This window comes from Brassica oleracea, chromosome C7 (genome assembly GCF_000695525.1).
Source record: "Brassica oleracea var. oleracea cultivar TO1000 chromosome C7, BOL, whole genome shotgun sequence".
In the NCBI taxonomy this organism is placed as follows: Eukaryota; Viridiplantae; Streptophyta; class Magnoliopsida; order Brassicales; family Brassicaceae; genus Brassica; species Brassica oleracea.
This window is the reverse complement of record NC_027754.1, coordinates 46141616-46162505: the sequence shown is the minus strand read 5'-3', so window position 1 is coordinate 46162505 and position 20890 is coordinate 46141616. Positions and strand designations below refer to the sequence as shown.

The 20890-nt window shown below is 36.8% G+C and overlaps 4 protein-coding genes across 6 annotated transcripts; 3 read left to right on the top strand and 1 right to left on the bottom strand.

Annotated features, from left to right (window-relative positions):
• The first annotated feature begins 1288 nt into the window (after positions 1-1288).
• On the top strand, positions 1289-3157 carry LOC106306224 (nucleolin-like). The gene is made up of 3 exons (XM_013742764.1): positions 1289-1744; positions 2218-2461; positions 2555-3157. Exons 1-3 carry the CDS (start codon positions 1451-1453, stop codon positions 2929-2931), a joined length of 915 nt encoding a protein of 304 aa, XP_013598218.1. The 5' UTR covers positions 1289-1450; the 3' UTR covers positions 2932-3157.
• A 172-nt stretch (positions 3158-3329) lies between these two features.
• LOC106306223 (transcriptional corepressor LEUNIG) lies at positions 3330-8480 on the bottom strand. 2 transcript variants are annotated; one of them, XM_013742763.1, is made up of 18 exons: positions 8135-8480; positions 7621-7718; positions 7395-7504; positions 6824-7252; positions 6659-6744; positions 6463-6541; positions 6295-6370; positions 6164-6210; positions 5772-6083; positions 5480-5680; positions 5160-5399; positions 4959-5076; positions 4766-4875; positions 4534-4683; positions 4284-4439; positions 4078-4194; positions 3760-3966; positions 3330-3681 (listed from the first exon to the last, which is right to left on the bottom strand). In XM_013742763.1, exons 1-18 carry the CDS (start codon positions 8164-8166, stop codon positions 3538-3540), a joined length of 2712 nt encoding a protein of 903 aa, XP_013598217.1. In that variant the 5' UTR covers positions 8167-8480; the 3' UTR covers positions 3330-3537. The 2 variants fall into 2 exon arrangements, with proteins under 2 accessions (XP_013598217.1, XP_013598216.1); XM_013742762.1 differs by having other exon boundaries at positions 6164-6370.
• Positions 8481-10211: 1731 nt separating this feature from the next.
• Positions 10212-13695, top strand: LOC106304538 (probable boron transporter 7). Of its 2 annotated transcripts, none has more exons than XM_013740938.1 (11): positions 10212-10397; positions 10551-10687; positions 10767-11042; positions 11124-11262; positions 11353-11518; positions 11595-11761; positions 11850-12023; positions 12097-12309; positions 12386-12717; positions 12809-13196; positions 13289-13695. In XM_013740938.1, exons 2-11 carry the CDS (start codon positions 10581-10583, stop codon positions 13316-13318), a joined length of 1992 nt encoding a protein of 663 aa, XP_013596392.1. In that variant the 5' UTR covers positions 10212-10397; positions 10551-10580; the 3' UTR covers positions 13319-13695. The 2 variants fall into 2 exon arrangements, with proteins under 2 accessions (XP_013596392.1, XP_013596393.1); XM_013740939.1 differs by having other exon boundaries at positions 10532-10687.
• A 3184-nt stretch (positions 13696-16879) lies between these two features.
• LOC106305290 (putative FBD-associated F-box protein At1g05080) lies at positions 16880-18396 on the top strand. The gene is made up of 3 exons (XM_013741671.1): positions 16880-17865; positions 17964-18098; positions 18190-18396. The coding sequence occupies exons 1-3, from the start codon at positions 16903-16905 to the stop codon at positions 18394-18396; spliced, it is 1305 nt and encodes a 434-aa protein (XP_013597125.1). The 5' UTR covers positions 16880-16902.
• Positions 18397-20890: the final 2494 nt, after the last annotated feature.

The following is a 20890-nucleotide window of genomic DNA, read 5'->3' as shown; positions in this document are numbered from 1 at the left end:
TTATAAAGAAAAATAAATTATAAACTGTTGTTTCCTGGAAATGTTTGTTTTGTCGTCTAAAATCTATGAGCACTGGAACAAGTTCCATCGATAAAATTAGATAAACTTATAATCTTTTGGATGGTCATAACATACAAGTAAACCCTCCGAGGTTAATTAAACATTTGATCAAGGACCAATAGCAGAAGGAGAGCTTAATATAGTATTAAAGGGAAGTGGTTGATGATGGAAACCTCTGTGTTTCATCTTGACGCATTGATGCTTATGAGTCAAATCTTTAATGTTAATATCTCATTCCATTTTTTCAAATAAACTTACGATGCGAATGTAGGTTTCAAGTTAAGAGAGATATGAGGAGCATTTTGGCCTAAGAGTTCACTGACACGGCGTACAATAGGAAACCTTGAAGTGTCCTTGTTAGTTGAGAGGTCAAGTGATTTGGAGCTCCCCCTTGACTCTCTACGCGCATCATATCTCTTTAACACTTCCATCGTCTCCAAACCTGTCATCAACAATCTCAAACCTTATAGGGCTCTTTGTTTAAACCTCTAGAGTTTGGGTTATGAGCAAACATGTCGTTGTGCAGGTCTCTTGTCATCAAAATAAAACTTGAGAGATTCATTTCCACCCCTCCCACGTATCCGTACCGTTAAAATTCATCAGTTATCAGTCAGAAATTTGTAATCGTTTCCGACCAATAAGAAATTTTTGACCATATAGATCTGACTGTACTATTCATCGGAAGGTCTATTTCCGACCGTTTTCCAACGGACACGGCCATCAGAAGTTACTGATTTTCTTGTAGTGCACCAGCACTAATAGCTCTTTCAGTTTCAGGTTTATCCACAAAGTTTAAGCTTCTAGATCCCAAGAAATTTGCACTAGCTTTCTTGCTTTCCCTATAATCTTCTATGACAGCCTGAACATTGGACTTGGCCAAGTTTTTGACATGAAGCATTTTATCTTAGTGTAATGAATGAACTAAGAAAGGAAATTAGCATACCAATACCAATGTTGTCCATGAGATCTTGTCATTGATCTCAGCACTGTACCTTTTTTCCACATAAGACACTCCTGACGAAATCTCTGAGGTTGAAAATATTTACTGAACCAGAAGAAACAAAAACTGAGGTTGAACTATAATATAAAGTTTAGCTACTAAATAAAAAATTGGATTTATACCGTCAGATCTCGGCGCGTTACTAATCAAACGGTCCAGATTTTAGTAACCCATAACATTCTTTTAATAATAACAACATAATAAAGATCCGTCGCTTCATCTCTTCCTCCTCATTTCTACTTTCTCGATCAATCTTCTAACGTTCCACAATCGATCGAATCATCCAGCTGAATTCGCAAATTTCCGTTACTGGGTTTCGTAAAGGAACACACTTTCGTCTCATCTGAATCGTGATTGTTCGAGAGAGAAGAAGAAGAAGAAGAAGAGGAGATGGTCGGTGGAGGAAACAGGAGAGACGAAGGATCGATGAGACCGATTCAAAACACGAACTTGTTCGCCGCTTTGGATACTCGGAGGAAGAAGAAGAAGTCCGATAAGGGCAAAGGCTCCTCCGTCATTAAGGAGCCTGAGCCACAGGTCTTCTGGGCGCCTACTCCTCTAAAGGCTAAGGCTTGGGCTGATATTGATAGTGACGATGAAGATGATGACTATTTCGCTACCACTGCTCCTCCTCCTCCTCAGCCCTTGTGGAGTGCTTCCGATGCAAAAGAGGTTCACGTTGAGGTTAGAAAAGTCTAAACCTTTCATGTGTGTATGTTCGTTTCTGGTGTCTCCACTGTCTTTAGATTTCACATGCTTTTGAGTGATACTGCTTGAAACTTGAGGACTTGAGCGTTCAATGGTTCTAGCTTGTGTTCAACGTCTTTAGACTTCACATGCTTCGAGTGATACTGCTTGAAACTTGAGTACTTGAGCATTTAGTGGTTATAGCTTGTGTTCAAACCTCTTTAGATTTCACATGCTTCGAGTGATACTGCTTGAAACTACCCTCGTTGATCACTCCACCATTCAAAGGTTCTAGCTTTCTGTTTTGCTTTTGATTTCCCTTTCGAATTGACGGATGGATGGATAAAAATATCGCATTTTTTTTTTATGTTTTGTAGTTGTTTTATTGTCCTAGAGGAATTTTCTCTAGGCAGTATAAGTTTGAGCGCTGGTTGTCTGTAATGTTCATCGAGATGTGCCTGTTCTCGCAGGAAAGTGAAAGTGAAGAAGATGTTCTTGATGAAGGTGATGATGATGATGATTTGGAGGAAGAGCATGAGACACAGGTTCATCCAGAAGCAGAGCCTGAGGTGAAAAAGGCTCCTGAAGTTCCTGCACCACCTAAGGAGGCAGAGAGGCAGCTTTCCAAGAAAGAGAGGAAACAGAAGGAACAAGCTGAGTTTGATGCTTTGTTGGCAGATTTTGGAGTTGCACCCAAGGATAGCAATGGTCAAGGTATCACACTATTCTGCTCACTGGCTTCTTATTCCTTGCTGAGAAAATCATTTGATAATACTGATAAAAGTCTCTTCTGCTAATACGCAACAGATAAGCAAGAAAAGAAAGAAGTCAATGGAGATGGAGAGAAGAAGGAGAGCACAACGGGAGAATCAAAGGCCTCAAAGAAGAAGAAAAAGAAGGATAAACAGAAGGAAGTAAAAGAATCATCTCAGGATGAAGTAAAGAGCAATGCAGATGCTGCTGCAGGTGATTCTGGTGAGCAGGAGAACGAGGAGGCTTCTTCTTCCATGGATATCAAAGAACGGCTGAAGAAGATTGCATCAGTGAAGAAGAAGAAATCAAGCAAAGAGACGGATGCTGCTGCAAAAGTTGCTGCACAGGAAGCAGCTGCTAGGAAGGCGAAGCTGGCTGCCGCAAAGAAGAAGAAAGAGAAGAGTCACTACAATCAACAGCCAGTGAGGTGATATCAATCACCCAAACAACCCACCCACCCGTTTTGATATATGAACTTGTGTTTCCCTCTTTTTTTTTTTTTATTCATATGAGACTTTGCCTTGAAAGGAATGTGGTTGGGTCGTACTATTAGAGACATGACTTCGATCCTTTGCTTCTTTTAGAACCATTTAAAGAAACATTATGCATCAAGCTGTGATGTTGTTATTGCTAAGCAAGTTACTTTTTTATTGACTATGTGAGCTCTTAGTAAAGGCAAAGCTAATGACCTTAAAGGAGTCTGGTTAGCTGTGTCTCAGAGAGGTATCAGTGTCACTTTATATTATCCTATTCCAGCCCATGCTAATACAGTAAGAAGTGAACCGAACCAAACAGAAGAGGGTCATGTAAATTAAGGTGAGCCACAGTATAAGAGGTTAAAAACTAAGATTACAACAACAGTTTTGACAAGATCCCAATTGCGTCAGTATCATACAACACTGTCTAACCATCTGATAAAAACTATCCTGAGATCGAAGATGATTGGCCGAGAAAGAACTACAAAAGTTAAAAGAACCCCCGCTGAGAAGAATAATACCTAAACATAAACGAAGCTTGGCCTTTCCCCCCGTTGATTTTCACTTCCACAGCTTCACTAGCTTGTCGTGACTAGCTGATGCAACCAATCCAGTTGCAGTAGAAACAGCCAATGATGCAATTAGCCCTTCGTGAGCAGGCAACGCCATCGTCTTGTTCTCTGACATGTTCCATAGTTCTAAAGACTGCAACATACAAATTTCACTAAGTTTAGCAGAACAGAACCAGACTGATTATCCGGGCCAAAATGACATCAAATTTACCTGGTAACAACCAATTACGAGTAGTGAAGGGTAAGTCGGATGGAAAACACAAGACGAAAATTTGTTGCCATTGCAGCTTAGCTCATGAACACATTCTCCTTCACTACCTGTCCCCAGCGTCCAAACTTTCACCATATCTTCACTAACCGTTGCCAAGAAGTCACCAGAAGGATCCCAGCAAACAGAGTTTATCGGATTAGCATGGCCCTGTAAAGAGGATTTAGTATAAAGTGTTTTTCTCTTGGTAGTTAGTATATAATATCATATCAAACAAGCACTATGTCATACTATTAAATAAGAAAAGGTTGAACACTAAACCTGTAAAGAGTGTCGACAAGCTTGTGTCTCAACGTCAAGTACTGATACAACATTTGATGATGAAGCTGCGAGATACTTTCCAACACGTGGTTGGAACCTCATCTGAGTGCTACCACCCTGTGAAAAGAAAACAAACAAAAGTGAACCTAAATGAAATCAACTTTATAATGGTGCACTATAGGATTTGAAGAGACAAGAAGATCTACCTTGTACACTCTTGTGCAACTACCATTGTTGATGCTCCAGTACCTTATTTCGCCATCATTGTCACATGAACATATGAGATCATCCTTGTTGGGATGGAAGTCAAGTGACGTCACCATAGAAGAATGTCCAATGAAATTACGAAGGGAGTAGCCTTTCTGCAAAGCAGATTCAAAATAATTGGAATAAACCAACATACACAAGCAGAGATTTAAAAAAAATGTATAGTGAACTCATCAGGCTTCAACTTACATTATCAGCATCCCAAACCCTGACAGTTTTGTCAAACGAAGAAGTTGCAAGGCGAGGCAGGCTCGGGCTAAAACGAACATCTGTTATCATAGCTGTGTGCTCCTCAAGGGTGGTCTTTGGCTTCATAGTGTCTGTGTACCATATAACAGCCTGCAAAATAGACCAAGTCAAGAAGAAGCTCTTAAGTTTCAGAACACCGCAAGATCTAAGTGAATGATGATTTATGGGTTACCTTCTTGTCGTGTCCGGCACTAGCAAGCATTTTTCCATCCGATGAGAAGTGGCAAGAGGTGATTTTGCTTGTGCTCGCACGTACTGAATTCACTTCAGTAAACGTGAAACCTGGTGCAGAGGCAAGGCAACATTGTAGTTAAAAGTTGACAGCGTTATTGGTAACTAGTAACGAGTGAGGATTAAACACACACCTTTACTAACATCCATACACCGTCCAACGGCATCCCTTTGATCACCATCCTCATGGGATAAAAAAGACTCAACGTTGTCGTCAAGTGACCCATCTTCTACAAACCGATCCATATCAGCCTGTAAAATAGTCAAAAAATTAATGCTACTAAATCATTTTTTTTTTTACAAATGTGCACTCCTGAGAGGTTAAAGAAACACACCAACTGATTTGATGGAGATGTAAGAGTTCCAGCTCCATCAGAGCCAAACATAATCATTGGTTTGGATGAACCACCACTATGAGGCAGATTAGGCATCACATCTCCAGGAGTATGAGTTGAAGGTGTAGAAGGTGCTGAGCTTGGCGATGGTCCAGTAGTGTTAGCCGTTCCTGTACTATTGGCTGGTCCAGAAGACGAAACTGGTTGCTTTCTTTTCCTCCCACTCTGATTCTTCAGTACCTTCATTTGAACGCAGAACATATTAGGAATCAACCTCAGACTCACCAGACAGGACAAGATACATGAATTTGATTACAGACCTGTTCACTTCCTCTAAAAGAATTTGACATGCTACCATCCATTGTAATACTACCAACCCCTCCCAACTTATCTTGTTGATGAATGTTGTGATTTGAGCTCTGTGATTGCTGGTTTGATAGGGCCTGCTGATTAAGTGTCTGCGGCTGTGGTAGATTTACACCACCCTGCTGTTGCTGCTGATGTAACAAAGCCATCTTTAACTACAAACCATAAGCAGTTAGTAACGCAACGGTCCAGCGTTTTATTTTTAAGTCACTCACTAGAGATTTGTAAAGAGGAGACAATGCAAACCTTTAGTAGCATATCAGTGTCTCCACGAGGCAAAAGAGGACCGCCAGGTTGTAAAGACGACCCAACATTAGGCAACACATCCCCGACTGAACTCCCAAGGCCATCTTTTCCAAGGCTCATGCTCCTGTTGTTCAGTAGCATTTTTAGTCTCCTGTTCTCTTCATTGACGGATTGTGAGTTTAGATTCTGTTGAGTCATCATGAGCTGTTGCTGATGCTGCGGAGTCAACATGTTGAGCTGGTGAAATGACTGCGGAGACTGCATAAACGGTTTTTGCTGTTGAAGAAGACCAGAACGAAGCTGATCAAACCCCTACATCAGGAAAGAAAGTTGCAGTCAACAAAAGAGAGTGACCAGCCAGGAAAAAAAAAGAGTATGGATAGAGAGCTTACAGTGAGTGGCCAACCTTTAAGTGTAAGGTTGCTGCCTTGATTTGAGCCTGAAACAGGAAACAAGATCATAATCAAGTTCTTGCGAGCTGAAAATAGTTTTACTACATTTGACACGCTTAACCAAAACCTACCAGGGATTCCAATCAAGGACCCTTCTGGAACAGCGGTTCTGGGAGTGAGCACAGGATTGATCTCACTTTTTATATCCTAAACACAAATAAGCCAATCAAGTATTAGCTATCAGTAAAGTTTCACAAGGGACTAGACAGAACATAGATGATAGATTCAATATTGCATACCACTGCAGATCCAGGAAGTTGCTGGTTTCGACCTTGAACCTGTGGAGACATACCACCACTTGCACCATGTAACACTTGCCTGACATTAGCACAAGAGAGGTATTGAATGACTTTTCGTTGCAATATTCATTTTATACTAGGCGAGTTAGAAGACAATATAAAAGGAAACAATGAAGCACTAGTATGAGAACAGTACCCTGCATGTTGTCCAGAAGCTCCAGAAGATTTCAACAGCGATGCATGATTAGGATCCAACAGTTGCCCAGCATTGTCCCCAAACCGCTGTAGCCAAGGGAAAAAAACTAATGAGCTATAATAAATAAGAGATTGGACTTAAAACACATGCCTGGCCTAAGCTTACCTTCATAGCAGCCTCGTCTAAAGACTCTCTCTGAGTAGGCATTTTGACCCTCTCCTCGTATGCCTTATTATTAGCTAAGGCACTCCCAGACCCAGGATTTTGCCTAATAACCGGGTCGCCATTATTACCAACAAGTCCATTTGCTGAGCCATTTGCATTGAGAGACCCATCTCTCCTCTGTGGCTGCTGCTGCTGTGGTGTTGGCTGCTGCTGGTGTTGAGGAGCTGGCTGCTGCTGCTGCTGTTGAGAAGGTGGTTGGTTTTGCTGTTGATGTTGATGTTGTTGCTGCTGTTGCTGTTGTTGTTGGGCACGTTGCAACAAGAGTTGTTGCATCTGTATTTGCTGCTGCTGTTGTTGTTGTTGCTGCTGTGAGACCTGTGGGTGTTGAGATTGCTGCATTTGCTGTTCTCGCGCTTTAATCATCTGTGTCTGTAAAAAAAATCACACAGAATAATTCTAAATCTAATAAACTTAACTAAAACAAAACTTACTAATTGGATAAAAAACTCAAGTTTATACATACAACTTCTAAATCTTCTCACTGGCAGTGTAGGTAAACAAAGAAAGATACCTCAATGTAAGAGGCTGCAACCTCAGAATGCTTCTCATTGGTCCTAGCAATAAATATATCCCAGAAGACAGACCACCACTCAAAGAGAAATCCACCAGGTGCGTCAATAGCTATAGAAAACAATGCAAGAAGAATGTAAAGTTCATTAGGGGGGAAAATGTAGAACAAAGGACTTTTCTTAGAATCGTTGCAAGAAAAAACTCAAGAAGATTTGTCATGTATTTACCGACTGGATCCGATGACACTTTGCCTTCAGCTTGGAAAGCCTGAGCTGTAGCTTTTAAATCTCTTTTCACCAGATAATCGTAGATATACACATCCAACCTGTTACATCCCAAAACAATATTTAGAGTAGAAATTTAAACAACACTGACAACATAAGAATGTATAACACAACAAGGTAGGCATTATAAATGTCTGAAAAATTCAACCAAGGCAACTCTCCAAAGAGTGAGAATGGAAACTACCAAATCTTCAAAGTAACACAAAAACCCCCTAATGGCAATACAAGGAGACAAGTTGAAAGAATCCAGATCAAGTATAAGCAATGAGCTTCCAAACAAGTGTGGAGGAACACAAACCCTAGAATCAAACTGTAGCTGGAGATAGAAAAAAAAAAGAAACAATGCATTATATAATCCAAACCCTAGAAACAACCAAGCAAAAAACACCCAGAACCTAAAGGTAACGTCTTTCAGTAGCAAGCAGCAGAATCTAAGTGAGAAGAAAAAAAAACTCACATTTTATCAGCTTCCCAGTTGGTCTGAGACATATCTGTTGTTCTTCAAACAAAACTAACCCCACAAACAGTTGTTGAGAATGTCAGATTAATGATAAGAGCTTCACATCCCCTCTCAGAAAATTATTGCACAGCAGAAACAATAATCAATGATTTTTTTCTTTGCCCTTTTCACCTCCCCAACTAATACTCTCTAGAGAATGACAAGATTAGCACTTGAAACAAGCCAAAACAGAGGATTGAAAGAAAGAAGGAGACAGAGAGTTAAAGTGATACTTCAAGTTTGAGAGAGAGAAAGCTCATTCAATAGAAAGACCGCAAGCATCTCTGTTAAAAAGACATGTAGCTCAGCTCTGGTTATAGCAACTAGGGAGGTACAATTAATTTATTACTGTAGTTAATGGAAAAGCAAAAGATTAAAGAAAAAAAGACAAAACTTTTTTTTTACTTGGGAATTAAAAAAGACAGATTATCTCGGATATAGATGCAGATGAAATGTCCAGAAACAAGTTTTTTTGTCAAATTATTATTTATTTAATTATTGGAGAAAACGTGTTGTCATTATAATTTTAGCTGCCTCTTAAAAAAAAAAAGTAATAATTGAACAGAAGTAGTTTCCATGTCAGAGTTGTTTTGAGTGGAAGATAAATTACGAAGAAGGTAGCTTTATTAAGTTCTAAATTCCCAAAACACCTTGATCGAGTTGTAAAGCAATAGCTTACTTATGCTTTTAATGACAAAATTAACCTTATATAAATCAGTAAACGAGGCCAACTGTTTTTTTCACTTTTTTGATTTTGTCTTTATCTGTGTGGAATTGTAAACTTAAATTCATCTTTGAAAGTAGGGTAACCTTGATCTTAGGCCCACCAACATTAACTCTCAAGTGCAGAAGGCCTCGCTGGTTCAGTTGTTCATGTTTGAGGTGATTAGCATTTTATAGGTTTGTCACGAAATTGATTTTTTTTCTCTCTCATTCGTTTATTGCTTGATATAGATAATGTCTCAAATAATGGATCTTGTCTTGTTACATAGATAATTTTATTATAAGATTGGTGTTGATGGTGATCTTTTCACATATTCATTAACCTGTTCAAAATAATTCGGATTGATAAACGAACTCGGCCCAAAATAAGTATTCTTACTCGGCCCAAACTAACGAAGACACAGAACGACGTCGTAATACAGCTTTCTTTTGCTCAAGTTTTGTTGCTTTTTTGGATTATTCCATTGTCGAAGATGGTCACGTTTTTCTCTGGTGCAGGTTATGTGTAGGAATCATTGGAAGCAGCTGCGCATTGTCAGATGCTCAGAACTCGACACTCTTTGTGAAGATTCTTGTGATTGAGATCTTCGGAAGCGCTCTCGGGTTGTTTGGAGTTATTGTTGGGATCATTATGTCTGCACAAGCAACATGGCCAACCAAATAGATATAAACCTGTCTGAAACTGTTGTGGTCTCTGGTATCTTCATTGTTATATATATGGATGGATACTCTCATTAGTGTCTAGAAGAACAACCTGTGTGAGAACTCAGAATCTATTTTGGATCCCTGATTCTTTTTTGTATTGTTTAAAACTTCGTAATAATTGGAGAACATCTTCTTCATCATGTTTGTATTCTCATTGTTTTTTTCTTTGAAACAAAGACAAGAGTTTGTATATGATTAGCTGTTGGTTAATTATTGAAATTGAATATTTCATTCAGTTGATATATCTATACCCTTGTGTTTCTATTGTTCATGAACTAGTCAAAGATCTCCTCCAATGATGACTGCTCCTTTGAGAGTTGAGTCTCTCAAGGATAGAGTCGAAACCTTCACCTCTTGTTTCCCCATTCCTGGAGTTTTCAAAACAGATGGTGTCTTGTTGTATCTTTCTAGGGTTAGAACAGCTTTCTTTGCTTGCGTGTGTCCCAAGATTCAAAATGCTGTCATTTGAGTTTTTTAATCTGTAGCAAATCCAAAATAGTGATATTTGTTTTAACGTAAGGAGCAGCTATTTCGCAGGATGTGATGAATGTATCTCACCCAATCTCTCTCTCTCTCTCTCCCTCCATCATTTTATTTTTTCAAATATTGTCTCTCTCTCAAAACAGAAACAAAAAGAGAGAGAGAGAGATCCGGTAACAGAGATTATCCTCTTTCCTCCCTTCTCCCTTTCACCGTATCTTTACTCTAATCGGATCTCTCACGTTGGTGGATTTGCGTGCCTATCACGGCGGCCAGGACCGTCTTTAGCTTTCTTCTTCTCCTCCACCTCCAGGTGCAAAGATTGTCTTATCTTCCTTCATGCTTACGTTATATAATGCATTCGTATCAGAATTTGAAGATTCTCTCTGTCTCGTGATCGTTAGAAATGGTACATTGTTTGCTATATGATTTGTTAATTTTTTTTAGGTTTTGTTCATTGATCCAGAGCCATTGCTGATCCCTCTCAAGATCAGCCATGGAGGGAGTAGTAAACACACCCTTTGCGGGAATCATTCACGATTTCAAAGGAAGAAGAAAGTGCTACAAACAAGACTGGCTTGCTGCCTTCAACTCTGGTGTTAGGTATGTCATGTCTTCATGCCTTATGCTTATTCCATGCAAACCTTTTTGATCCTCACTTTTGGTTTTGTATCATTCTCAGGATACTGGCTCCAACTCTCTACATTTTCATTGCCTCTGCATTGCCTGTGATTGCCTTCGGCGAGCAGTTAAGCAGAGAGACAGATCGAAGTCTTGGCATAGTGGAATCATTAGCTTCCACAGCTATTTGTGGAATCATCCATTCTATTTTTGGTGGACAACCTCTGTTGATAGTAGGGGTTGCTGAGCCCACTATTATTATGTATACATACCTTCACAGCTTCAGCAAAGGCAGGCCTGAACTGGGTCAGAAACTCTACTTAGCCTGGGCAGGATGGTACTATAAACTACTAAATCTATATTATCATTCTTCATTCTCTTTAATTTTCATATTTGAGGACTCTTTTCTTTCTAACAGGGTGTGTGTCTGGACAGCAGTTTTGCTTATCCTTCTTGCAACGTTAAACGCATCAAACATCATTTCTAGATTCACCAGAATTGCTGGAGAGCTCTTTGGAATGCTGATCACCGTTCTGTTTTTCCAAGAGGCTGTTAAGGTGCTCTGATTGGTAACTAATTTCATTGTAAATGTCATACAAGAGTCACTTCAACGTTGTTGAAACTTAAGAGATGTTTCCTAATTGCAGGGAGTTCTCGGCGAGTTTCTTGTACCAAAATCTGAAGATCCAAGACTAGAGCTGTATCAGTTTCAGTGGCGGTACACCAATGGGCTTCTTGCAGTTATCTTCTCATTTGGTCTTCTTTACACTGCTCTTAAAAGCAGGAGAGCAAGATCATGGAGATATGGCTTTAGTATGTGAAACAAATTTCCTTGTCTGAATATAATGAAATACTTGACAAGAGTCATTAACTAGCTTTGTCTTTGCAGGGTGGATGCGAGGTTTTATCGGAGACTATGGAACTCTCCTCATGCTTGTCTTGTGGAGTGCGTTCTCCTTCACAGTCCCTAGAGATATTCCAGAAGGAGTTCCAAGAAGGCTCGAACTACCTCTTCCTTGGGACCCTGAGTCGTTGTATCACTGGACAGTAGTCAAGGTACTACTACTACTACAACCTAATGAATCCTGACACTCTAGAGTAGAGAAACAGTTTATAACTTCATTGATGCTGTACATATTTGTAGGATATGGGAAAGGTCCCACCTCTTTTCATTCTTGCTGCATTTATACCAGCAATCATGATAGCAGGTCTATACTTCTTTGATCACTGTGTATCTGCACAAATGGCTCAGCAGAAGGAGTTTAATCTGAAAAATCCACCAGCTTATCACTATGACATCTTTATTTTAGGAATCATGGTATGATGCCTTATGGTTTAGTTGCTACATGAATGAAAGTGAATACTAATTGATTTCTAAGTTGTTTTTGTAGACACTGATCTGTGGATTACTTGGACTTCCTCCTTCAAATGGAGTCATTCCACAGTCCCCTATGCACACAAAGAGTCTTGCAGTTCTTAAGAGGCAGCAAATGCGAAAGAAAATGGTCCAGAAGGCCAAAGAATGCATGAAGGCAAAAGCAAGCAAGTCAGAGATCTATGGGAAGATGCAAGATGTGTTTATAGAAATGGAAACATCACCCAAGGCATGTAAATATTCACTCATTAGTTCATTTTTTATTAAGAACTCAATATCCCACCTAACATAGTAAACTGGTTCAGGCTACCTCAGTGATGAAAGAGCTAGAAAACTTGAAAGAAGCAGTGATGAAAGCAGACGATGGAGGAGGAGGAGGAGACACAAAGGGGAAGAAGTTTGATCCGGAAGTACATATTGAAGATCATTTGCCTGTTAGAGTAAATGAGCAGAGAGTGAGCAATCTCTTGCAATCAATCCTTGTTGGATTGTTGATATTCGCAGTACCACTTCTCAGAATGATACCAACTTCAGTTCTATGGGGTTACTTCACTTACATGGCTGTTGATAGTCTCCCTGGGAACCAATTCTGGGAAAGACTTTTGTTACTTTTCATCACTCCTGGTCGTCGATTCAAGTATTGACAATTTTTCTTATACATCAAACTTACATCTATGAACTGATAAAACATGTTCTGATATTTGTATTTTCTTTTAATGTGTGAACAGAGTTCTTGAAGGTTTACATTCATCATTTATGGAGATTGTACCATACAAGTCCATTGTTATGTTTACACTCTTCCAGCTTCTGTATTTTCTGATATGTTATGGAGTGACATGGATACCTGTAGGAGGGATTCTGTTCCCTTTGCCATTTTTCTTCCTCATTGCTATAAGACAATACATCCTCCCCAAGATATTTGATCCAGCTCATCTCCAAGTTTTAGATTCTTCAGAGTATGAAGAGATGGCTGGTGCACCACATAATATTCCTTTGAGTTCGGTAGAGATCATTGAGGACGAGTTTTACGATGCAGAGATTTTGGATGAGATTACTACTAGCCGAGGTGAACTCAAGCATAGAACCTTAAGTGTCAGGGAGGGCAGATCCCAAATGGTAACTCAAAACTCATTCTATAAATAAACTTTTTATAAATCTTATATGGTTTTGCACCCTTTTTTACATTTTGTTTGATGTAAATCTTTCAGGTGTATCCGGAAAACAGTGGACATTCCTAAGTCTTGTTACATATCTTTAAAAGATGTTGCTCTCTAATAAACTGCAGATAAAATGCAAGAAGATGAGGCAAGAGAAGAAAGTATGCATAAACAAAGATGAAGAAAAGCAAGTATAGACCAACAAAACATCCTCACTGTTTCTTCTATGAAACATTTTTTGTTTCCTCACTTTTGTTATAGTTTGCTCTCTACAAACTTTACAGACGACACAAGCAAAAGAAAAAAGTACAGATTACAATTCTCTCATTTCTCTGCCTTTAGGACTAAAAATAGTAAGTTTTGTTTACTTCCATTTTGTTTGTTAGAAGTAAAAGCTGAGTATGATTAAACCTCTATGTTGCAAAACGAGGCTTTTAAGATATCCCTGCCATAGTGAGTCATTGGCTGAGAAAATCACTTTATTCACTGCAAGAAGTTGCATTTTTATCATCATATTTAGTTATAAACAAAATTGATTGTAAGATATAACAACTCCATTGAAAAGTATAACAATTTCAGTTAAAATATTAATTACCACATGGATTTAGGTTTAATAAGAGGAATTTTAATGGTGAGTTTTTTCAATTAGAAATTTTCATCTTCAAAATAGTAAAAGAAATATTTATTATTTATTTTAAAATCCACCAAATCTTATTTTGTATACATTTTCATGTGATTTGTATTTAACATCTAAGCTCACATCACCTACCTTTCTGGTAACAATATCACCAGTTTACCCAAACAAAAAGGTAAATTAACCATGTAAGCTAAAGCAAATGTAGTTTGAAAAATACGCATGATGCAATGAATTATTTTATTAATCACAATCCAAAAACTACAACAAAGTTCATAGTTGAACCTGTTTTAAAACATATACAAGCAAAACATAACTTTTATATTTCTAACATATGTTCCATCTTATATAAAATTATATCATAGGTCAACGATTGTAAAGTTTTCACTATGCGAACCAATCATCATCTATGTTCAGAGAGCTGTTTTAAAGCATAAGTAATTAGAAATATATAATTATTGTGATGACAAAAAAATAACTTTAAAATAAAACACATTACGATTAATACTTTTTATGTACATGGAAGATGATGCTCGCTTTATCATTGACAATACAGTTTTACTTTGTCACTATAATAAAAATCATCAAAGACTTATGAAGCAGGATAAGAGTCAAGTTTAGTGCATGAGCAAAATAATGTAAATACAATTCAGAGAATGATCTTTAAGAAAACCCAACTAAAAGCAACATTTTGACGTCTTCCAAACTGTTTATATATTCCAAACTGTCTATATATTAGTTTTGGTATTTTGGAAAACTATAAAACACAGTCTTATTACAGTTTAGAAAAATCAAGATCAATTTATATGTAACATTTAAACAACCTAAATCAACTCATGTCAGCATCCTTCTTAATTTATATGTTAAACGTTAAAGTGTCTATAAAATTTAGAGGCCAATTAACCGCTCGTAGCGCGGAAAAGGATCTAACATAGCTAAAAGTGCAATTTTAGAAACTTGAATAATGAGAGACTCCGAACGTCATACACTGTTTTCTATTACCGTCACGTGACATTATCCGCGCCCTATGATTGCAGAAAAAGGCAAATCATAAACTTTTGGGGTTTATGTATTCTCATGATTGGTTGATTTTTTGTTTTCTTATGCCCCTCACCATAGAGATAAATAAAATGTACTAACATGACACAATGAAAAACTAGACTGTTAATAACATGCTCATGCAGTTTTGACCAAATCGTAACTCAACTTAGCAAGACAGATGCAAGGCTGCGACGCTGACTTTGATCATAGTTACATTAAACAAAAAGGAGAAAGAGAGGTAGCGAGAGAGAACGAGATGATCACTCACTAATTTTGCGTTTTATATTTTAAGAAATTGACAAAATATTTTACTCATCTATAGTGTTTATGTACTCGGTTTTTCTCATCTCTTGGAATAGGATGAGCCTGAGGCTGAGCTGGTTGTTGGTGATGTTTCATCCGAGATTGAGCCCAAGGGGAAAGGAAAAGTCGATCAGGTTCTTCTTCTATCCTTATGAAATTAGTTATGATTATGATTTTTGTTGTTGTGTTATTGATGATGATTGTTGGTAATCAGCGGTTGTGTTTGCTCTGAACCAAATATACCTTGAACAAGCAAGAGGGTATTTCTCCATGTTGAACAAGAAGGTGTAAGATTTATGGAAAGCTATCACATCATACCTTGAAGAACTCGTTAAGGGCCGAGACAAAGTTTCCAAGAACTGCTTACACAAAAAGACCATAAGATGAAGCAACGCTTAGAACATAGTGGCTTGGAAACCACATTAAGAAACTAAATTAAAAAAAATTATTTAAAAAACACAGCAATTGGTCCTTAATTAGTATCCGGAAGAAACTCTCTGTAACATCTCCTCCCACCTGTGATTTCATTTTATGATTTAAACAAAACAAATTAAAACAGTAATATTTTACCTTTAAGAACCTGTTTTTAAGAACTTGACCGTTAAAGTTGCTCTCAGCGTTCTAGCATACATCAAAAAAATATTTTATTATAAATTTATAATATATAGTTTTTATTTTATTTTTTAATAAAATACTAATTGAACAAGAAACAAAAATAGTTACAAATGAAATTATTTTGATAAATGAAAATAAAATATTCAAGATTACGACTTATTCTAAAAAAAATATTTATACCTATTTAATTATTTAATAATAATTTTATTTTAAAAATATCTTATACCAAAATAAGAAATCAAGATTTGTTTCTTTATAAATATATTTTATTTTAAATAAGAAACAAATCTGATAATTAGCTAATAAATACATATCACATTTAAGTTGCTCAACAAAAACTTGATTAAAAAAAACATCATCACAATTTACAAAAAGAATATTTAATAATTATATCATAAAATTATAATTTTATTTTACATTTGTATATTTAAGGTGGAGAATTAGTATAATATTTTTAAGCAAATTGAAATAACATATAAATAATTTTGTTGATTTATTTAACTTGGATATGTTTTTAATCAAACTATACTACTAAAGAAATTTGCTGTCACAAATAAATAAATAAATAAATATTATTAGAAATAGAAAATAACAAATAAGGTAATTTATAAATTATAATTATAAAGTAAATATATTATAATATAATTAAAGTTCTTAAATTTTTAATTAGTAATTTAAAATTAAAACATCAAACAAAATCTGTGTAAGCAAGAGTCCATATCTAGTTTTTTTAAATGGTGAGATAAATATACTTTTGTGGGTGTTTCTTTGTATTTGTGCTTATCTTTATTTTTTGAGATTTTTAAGTTTTATTTCAGATTTTTTATATAGATTTCTAACTAATTAAATAGAAAATCAAGAAAGATATTTTTTCTATATGTCATATTTTGTTTTCAAAATTCCTATAAAACAATACCTATTCTATTCATAACTTATTTGAAAAAAAATCCGCCCACTGGTATTTATGTGGGACCTATTATATATAAAATGCTTTGTAGTAGACATGTTAATAACGATTTCCTTGTGTTTCTTCTGACGTTGAATCCTTCTCCTAAGGTTTTGCCTCGTGAAGATGGCTGATGACAAAATTGAAGAGACTGTTTGTGAAGATAAGATCAGCGCTTTACCCGAAGATCTGCTTGTGAGAATACTGTTGCATGTACCTATTAAAGATGCAATTGCCACCATGTTTTTGTCTAAACGATGGCGCTTTATCTGGACGATCCTGCCTAAACTTGAGTACGATTTTTTTTCTGATGATGATGAAGATGACGATGACGATGATAAAGTTGTTGATGACAATGATGATGATGAGGAGAGCAAGAAGACTAGTTGGTGTTTTTTTGATAAGTCAATGGAACTCCACAAAGCACCTGTCTTAAAAACCTTGCTTATCAAACTTGGTCTGGGATGTTCTAGTGATATTGATGTCGGAAAGTGGATTGCAAAAGCTGTTGACCGCCGTGTGGTAGTGCTAAGATTCAAGCTGTCATGGTCCACAGGTCCAACCAGGTTGCCTAAGAGCCTTTACACCTGCGAAACACTCAAGGAACTAACTCTCTCTCACAAAGTTCTTTTGGATTTCCCATCGTCTTCTTGCCTCCCGTCCCTCATGTTTCTTAACCTTTTTTACGTAGTGTATAGAGATGATGCTTCTCTTGAAAGTTTTTTTTCGCATTGTCCAGTTCTTATTTGTTTGAATGTGAAGCGAAATAGACGAAACAGAGATGACAATATAACCAAGTTTAGTGTGAAAATTCCTTCTTTACAAGGCTTATTGTATGTTAGTGATGATATTATTTTGTCACTGCCAGATGACGATGAGGTAGTAGATACCGGTAAGTGTTTGGCTATCGATACTCCGGGGTTATTATACTTTTCCATCACTGATCATTCTGGAGACTCTTGCTCCATTGAGAATATGCCTTGTCTTGAGGATGCATCAATCGATGTAAAGTCTTTCTCCGATATGGACAAGTCGAAAACATATCTTTCAGCAGTCCGGTCTCTTGTATTGCATACCACCGATCAAGTGGTAGCTCTCTATCTCTTTATCTGTGTAACAAACATGTTAGTTGTGTTTACATTGTTGCATATAATTAATTGTATATGTTGTCGTTTGTTTCGTTTCAGCTTTTGCCTTTTAGCACAGTCAAGTTCTCTCGACTTATAAAGTTAAGAATATATCCAGATAGATCAGACTGGCTGGAAGCACTCTTACTTTTACTTAAAAATGCTCCAAAACTTAAAGATCTTTTGGTAGATTATGTAAGTATATATATCAGCCTCTTCTTTTAGCTTCAGCGGATTAAAATACTAGTCATTATTTGCTTAATATATAACCTTCATTCCTTCTCAGGCATTTAACACAGATGTGGCCCCATCTTCATGGAACCAACCAAGTTCTATTGCTGGATGCTTGTCGTCACATCTGGAGTTTTTTGAGTATAGAGTATATGGAGGCACAGAAGAAGAGAAAGAATTTGTGATGTATATCCTAGCTAACTCTAAATGTCTAAAGAAGGTAAGAATCTCAGTGGCCCCTATCTTGAAAATCAGAACTTGAGCATCGAGGAGTTGAGAGATATTCCGAGGGCCTCAACTTTTGTTGAAATGATAATTGTGTTTGATGATGCTTGAATAACGTTTTAAGTATAAGCTCAGTTAAGGTGCAAGCTTAGCCTTGTCATGGACCCCTGTGGGACTGGTTTGCTGAAACTTTTGCAATCATATTATATACAGTAGTTGATACTTGATATTAAATAACAAAATAAAGATTTATTTGCCTTAATTTAATTGACTTTGTTAAACAGATTATTATAGTAATTAAATGAAATGTCTGTTGTAAAAAAAAAAAAGAGAGAGAGTAAAAACTCTTCTATTTATATATACTAGAGGCATTGCCTCCGCGCAAGCGCGGGGTCGTGGACAGATTTCTTGTTTTATCTCGATATTTTTTAACGTCATTGTAGCTGTGAATTTTGCGTTTTGGGTTGATTATTGTTTTTCAAGTTTTTTTATTGTTATAGGGTTAGAGTTGTGATGATGAACTGTGTATGCACTGTTCTCCACTCATAAAGGACTAAACTGTGTTCATAATGTGATTGATATAGTTTGTGGTGTTGCTTGTTGTGTCACTGAGACTTATTGTTTGTTTGTCTTTTTAATTTTTACTTGTATTGTTAAGATTACATAAATTATATTAAGGTTGTTGAAAGTACCTTTTGTTTCTGGATATTTTTTCTCCAATTTAGTTGTTTAAGTTGTGTGTATTAAGTAATAATTTTTTTTATTTTTATTATGTTGGTTATATATTTTTTATTTTTAAACTTTTTGCTTTTACCGGACCTTTAAAACAAATACATGAAGACTTGTAAAAATAACTATAAAATGAATGACAATTAGTATTTGAGTCTTAATGGGTTTTAAACGAATATATGTATTTCTCATAAGAATACAATAGCATTGGCCTATTGACATTGAACATGTAAACTATTTTCATAAGACAAGAGGAGTGAGCATGTGGAGATGTTGTTGTCGCCTTTGTTTCTGTTGGGATTGTCTCTTGTATCTTCTGACGTGGTTGTGTTTGTTTCTCTTTTATTTGATGGGTAATATATAAACAAAAATCATTGTTAGTTGTATTTATCAGAGTTTGTAACTTACTCTTCTTTTTTGTTTAGGTAATTTCACTGATCTTGGTTGTTGTCTTCGTCTTCTTCGTAAGCATCTGCGGAAGTAAGTTTGTAACTTGTTAAATAGTTGGTCGTGTAGTTTGTATTTGTTTAGCTGACTCAATGTATGTGTCGTTGAGTTTTAGTTGAGTTGATTGGTTTGATATATTTGTTTTGAAGTTTATTTGTAAGATTAGACAAGAAGAGAGGTGATCATTAATGATTCGTCTTTTTTTTGGGATTCTAGTTTTTGGTGTTTAGTATGTTTGGGTTATTGTGGTATCTTTTAAGCCGTAAAATAAAGATTTGTATAAAATTAGATTGATAAGTAAGAGAGATAAATAGACGACCACAAATCTTGGGTATGAAGTATTTGTGATGATTGATGTTAGCACAATATAGACAGTAATATAAAGGGAATTATGTGTTGATTGTTTCTTACGGATCAATGAGGACACATATAACGACTCGAGTTGTTTATTTGGTGAGGTCAGAGCCCTGGACAGAACAGATTTGCCCAACTACATCTGCGAGTTTAAATATCAGTTATGATATCGAAGCATAATATAAACTCAGATACAATATGATAATATATACCTAGGAGTTCTAGGTTTGTGTTCACATTCACTTAGAGATTGTCGAACAGTCTAATCTTGACTGGAAATTGATCTCAGGAGCACCCGTGATGACTTCATCAATAATGGTTAGTGAGATGAAACGAATGAGGAATGGATGATCAGTTATCTTGTACATGCTTGAGCACCTAGCAGCCTCAAAACGTATGTTGAAGCTTCTTGCTGATGGATTACCTTTGGACATAGTTGGTATTGGAGATATCAACCTGAAGATGTCAGACAGACGTGTGTGGAAGATTACGAATATTAGACATGTGCCAAAGTTGATGCGAAATCTGATCTCCGTAGGTCAACTTGATGATACGGGGCACAATGTTAATTTTGGTGGTGGAGCCTGGAGAATCAAGAAAGGTTCCATGGTGGTGGCTAGAGGTCATAAAAGAGGCACTCTTTATATGACGACGAGTTTTCAAGACATTGTTGATGTTGTCGAGAATGCCAAACAGACCAAGTTGTGGCATTATAGGTTGGGGCACATGAGTGAGAAAGGAATAAAACTCATGGTGGAAAATGGCGCTCTTCCGGATCTGAAGACGGCGGATTATCAGATGTGTGAAAGCTGCATCCTTGGGAAACAGAAACGAGTCAGTTTCTCTAAAGGAGGAAGATAGCCAAAATCTGAGAAGTTAGAGCTGGTGCACACTGACGTGTGGGGACCCGCTCCTGTTGCATCGCTGGGAGGTTCGTACTACTATGTGACCTTTATTGATGACTCCACAAGAAAAGTGTGGGTTTACTTCATGAAGAACAA

Coding starts and splice junctions, on each gene's coding strand:
- LOC106306224 (XM_013742764.1), top strand. CDS start 1,451: ATGGTCGGTGGAGGAAACAGGAGAGACGAAGGATCGATGAGACCGATT. Junction 1,745..2,217: donor CAAAAGAGGTTCACGTTGAG/GTTAGAAAAGTC, acceptor CTGTTCTCGCAG/GAAAGTGAAAGTGAAGAAGA. Junction 2,462..2,554: donor CAAGGATAGCAATGGTCAAG/GTATCACACTAT, acceptor AATACGCAACAG/ATAAGCAAGAAAAGAAAGAA.
- LOC106306223 (XM_013742762.1), bottom strand. CDS start 8,166: ATGTCTCAGACCAACTGGGAAGCTGATAAAAT. Junction 5,077..5,159: donor CATCTCCATCAAATCAGTTG/GTGTGTTTCTTT, acceptor ACTATTTTACAG/GCTGATATGGATCGGTTTGT. Junction 3,682..3,759: donor TCGTAATTGGTTGTTACCAG/GTAAATTTGATG, acceptor TGTATGTTGCAG/TCTTTAGAACTATGGAACAT.
- LOC106304538 (XM_013740938.1), top strand. CDS start 10,581: ATGGAGGGAGTAGTAAACACACCCTTTGCGGGAATCATTCACGATTTC. Junction 11,043..11,123: donor TACTTAGCCTGGGCAGGATG/GTACTATAAACT, acceptor TCTTTCTAACAG/GGTGTGTGTCTGGACAGCAG. Junction 11,263..11,352: donor TTTTCCAAGAGGCTGTTAAG/GTGCTCTGATTG, acceptor TCCTAATTGCAG/GGAGTTCTCGGCGAGTTTCT.
- LOC106305290 (XM_013741671.1), top strand. CDS start 16,903: ATGGCTGATGACAAAATTGAAGAGACTGTTTGTGAAGATAAGATCAGC. Junction 17,866..17,963: donor TGCATACCACCGATCAAGTG/GTAGCTCTCTAT, acceptor GTTTCGTTTCAG/CTTTTGCCTTTTAGCACAGT. Junction 18,099..18,189: donor AAGATCTTTTGGTAGATTAT/GTAAGTATATAT, acceptor ATTCCTTCTCAG/GCATTTAACACAGATGTGGC.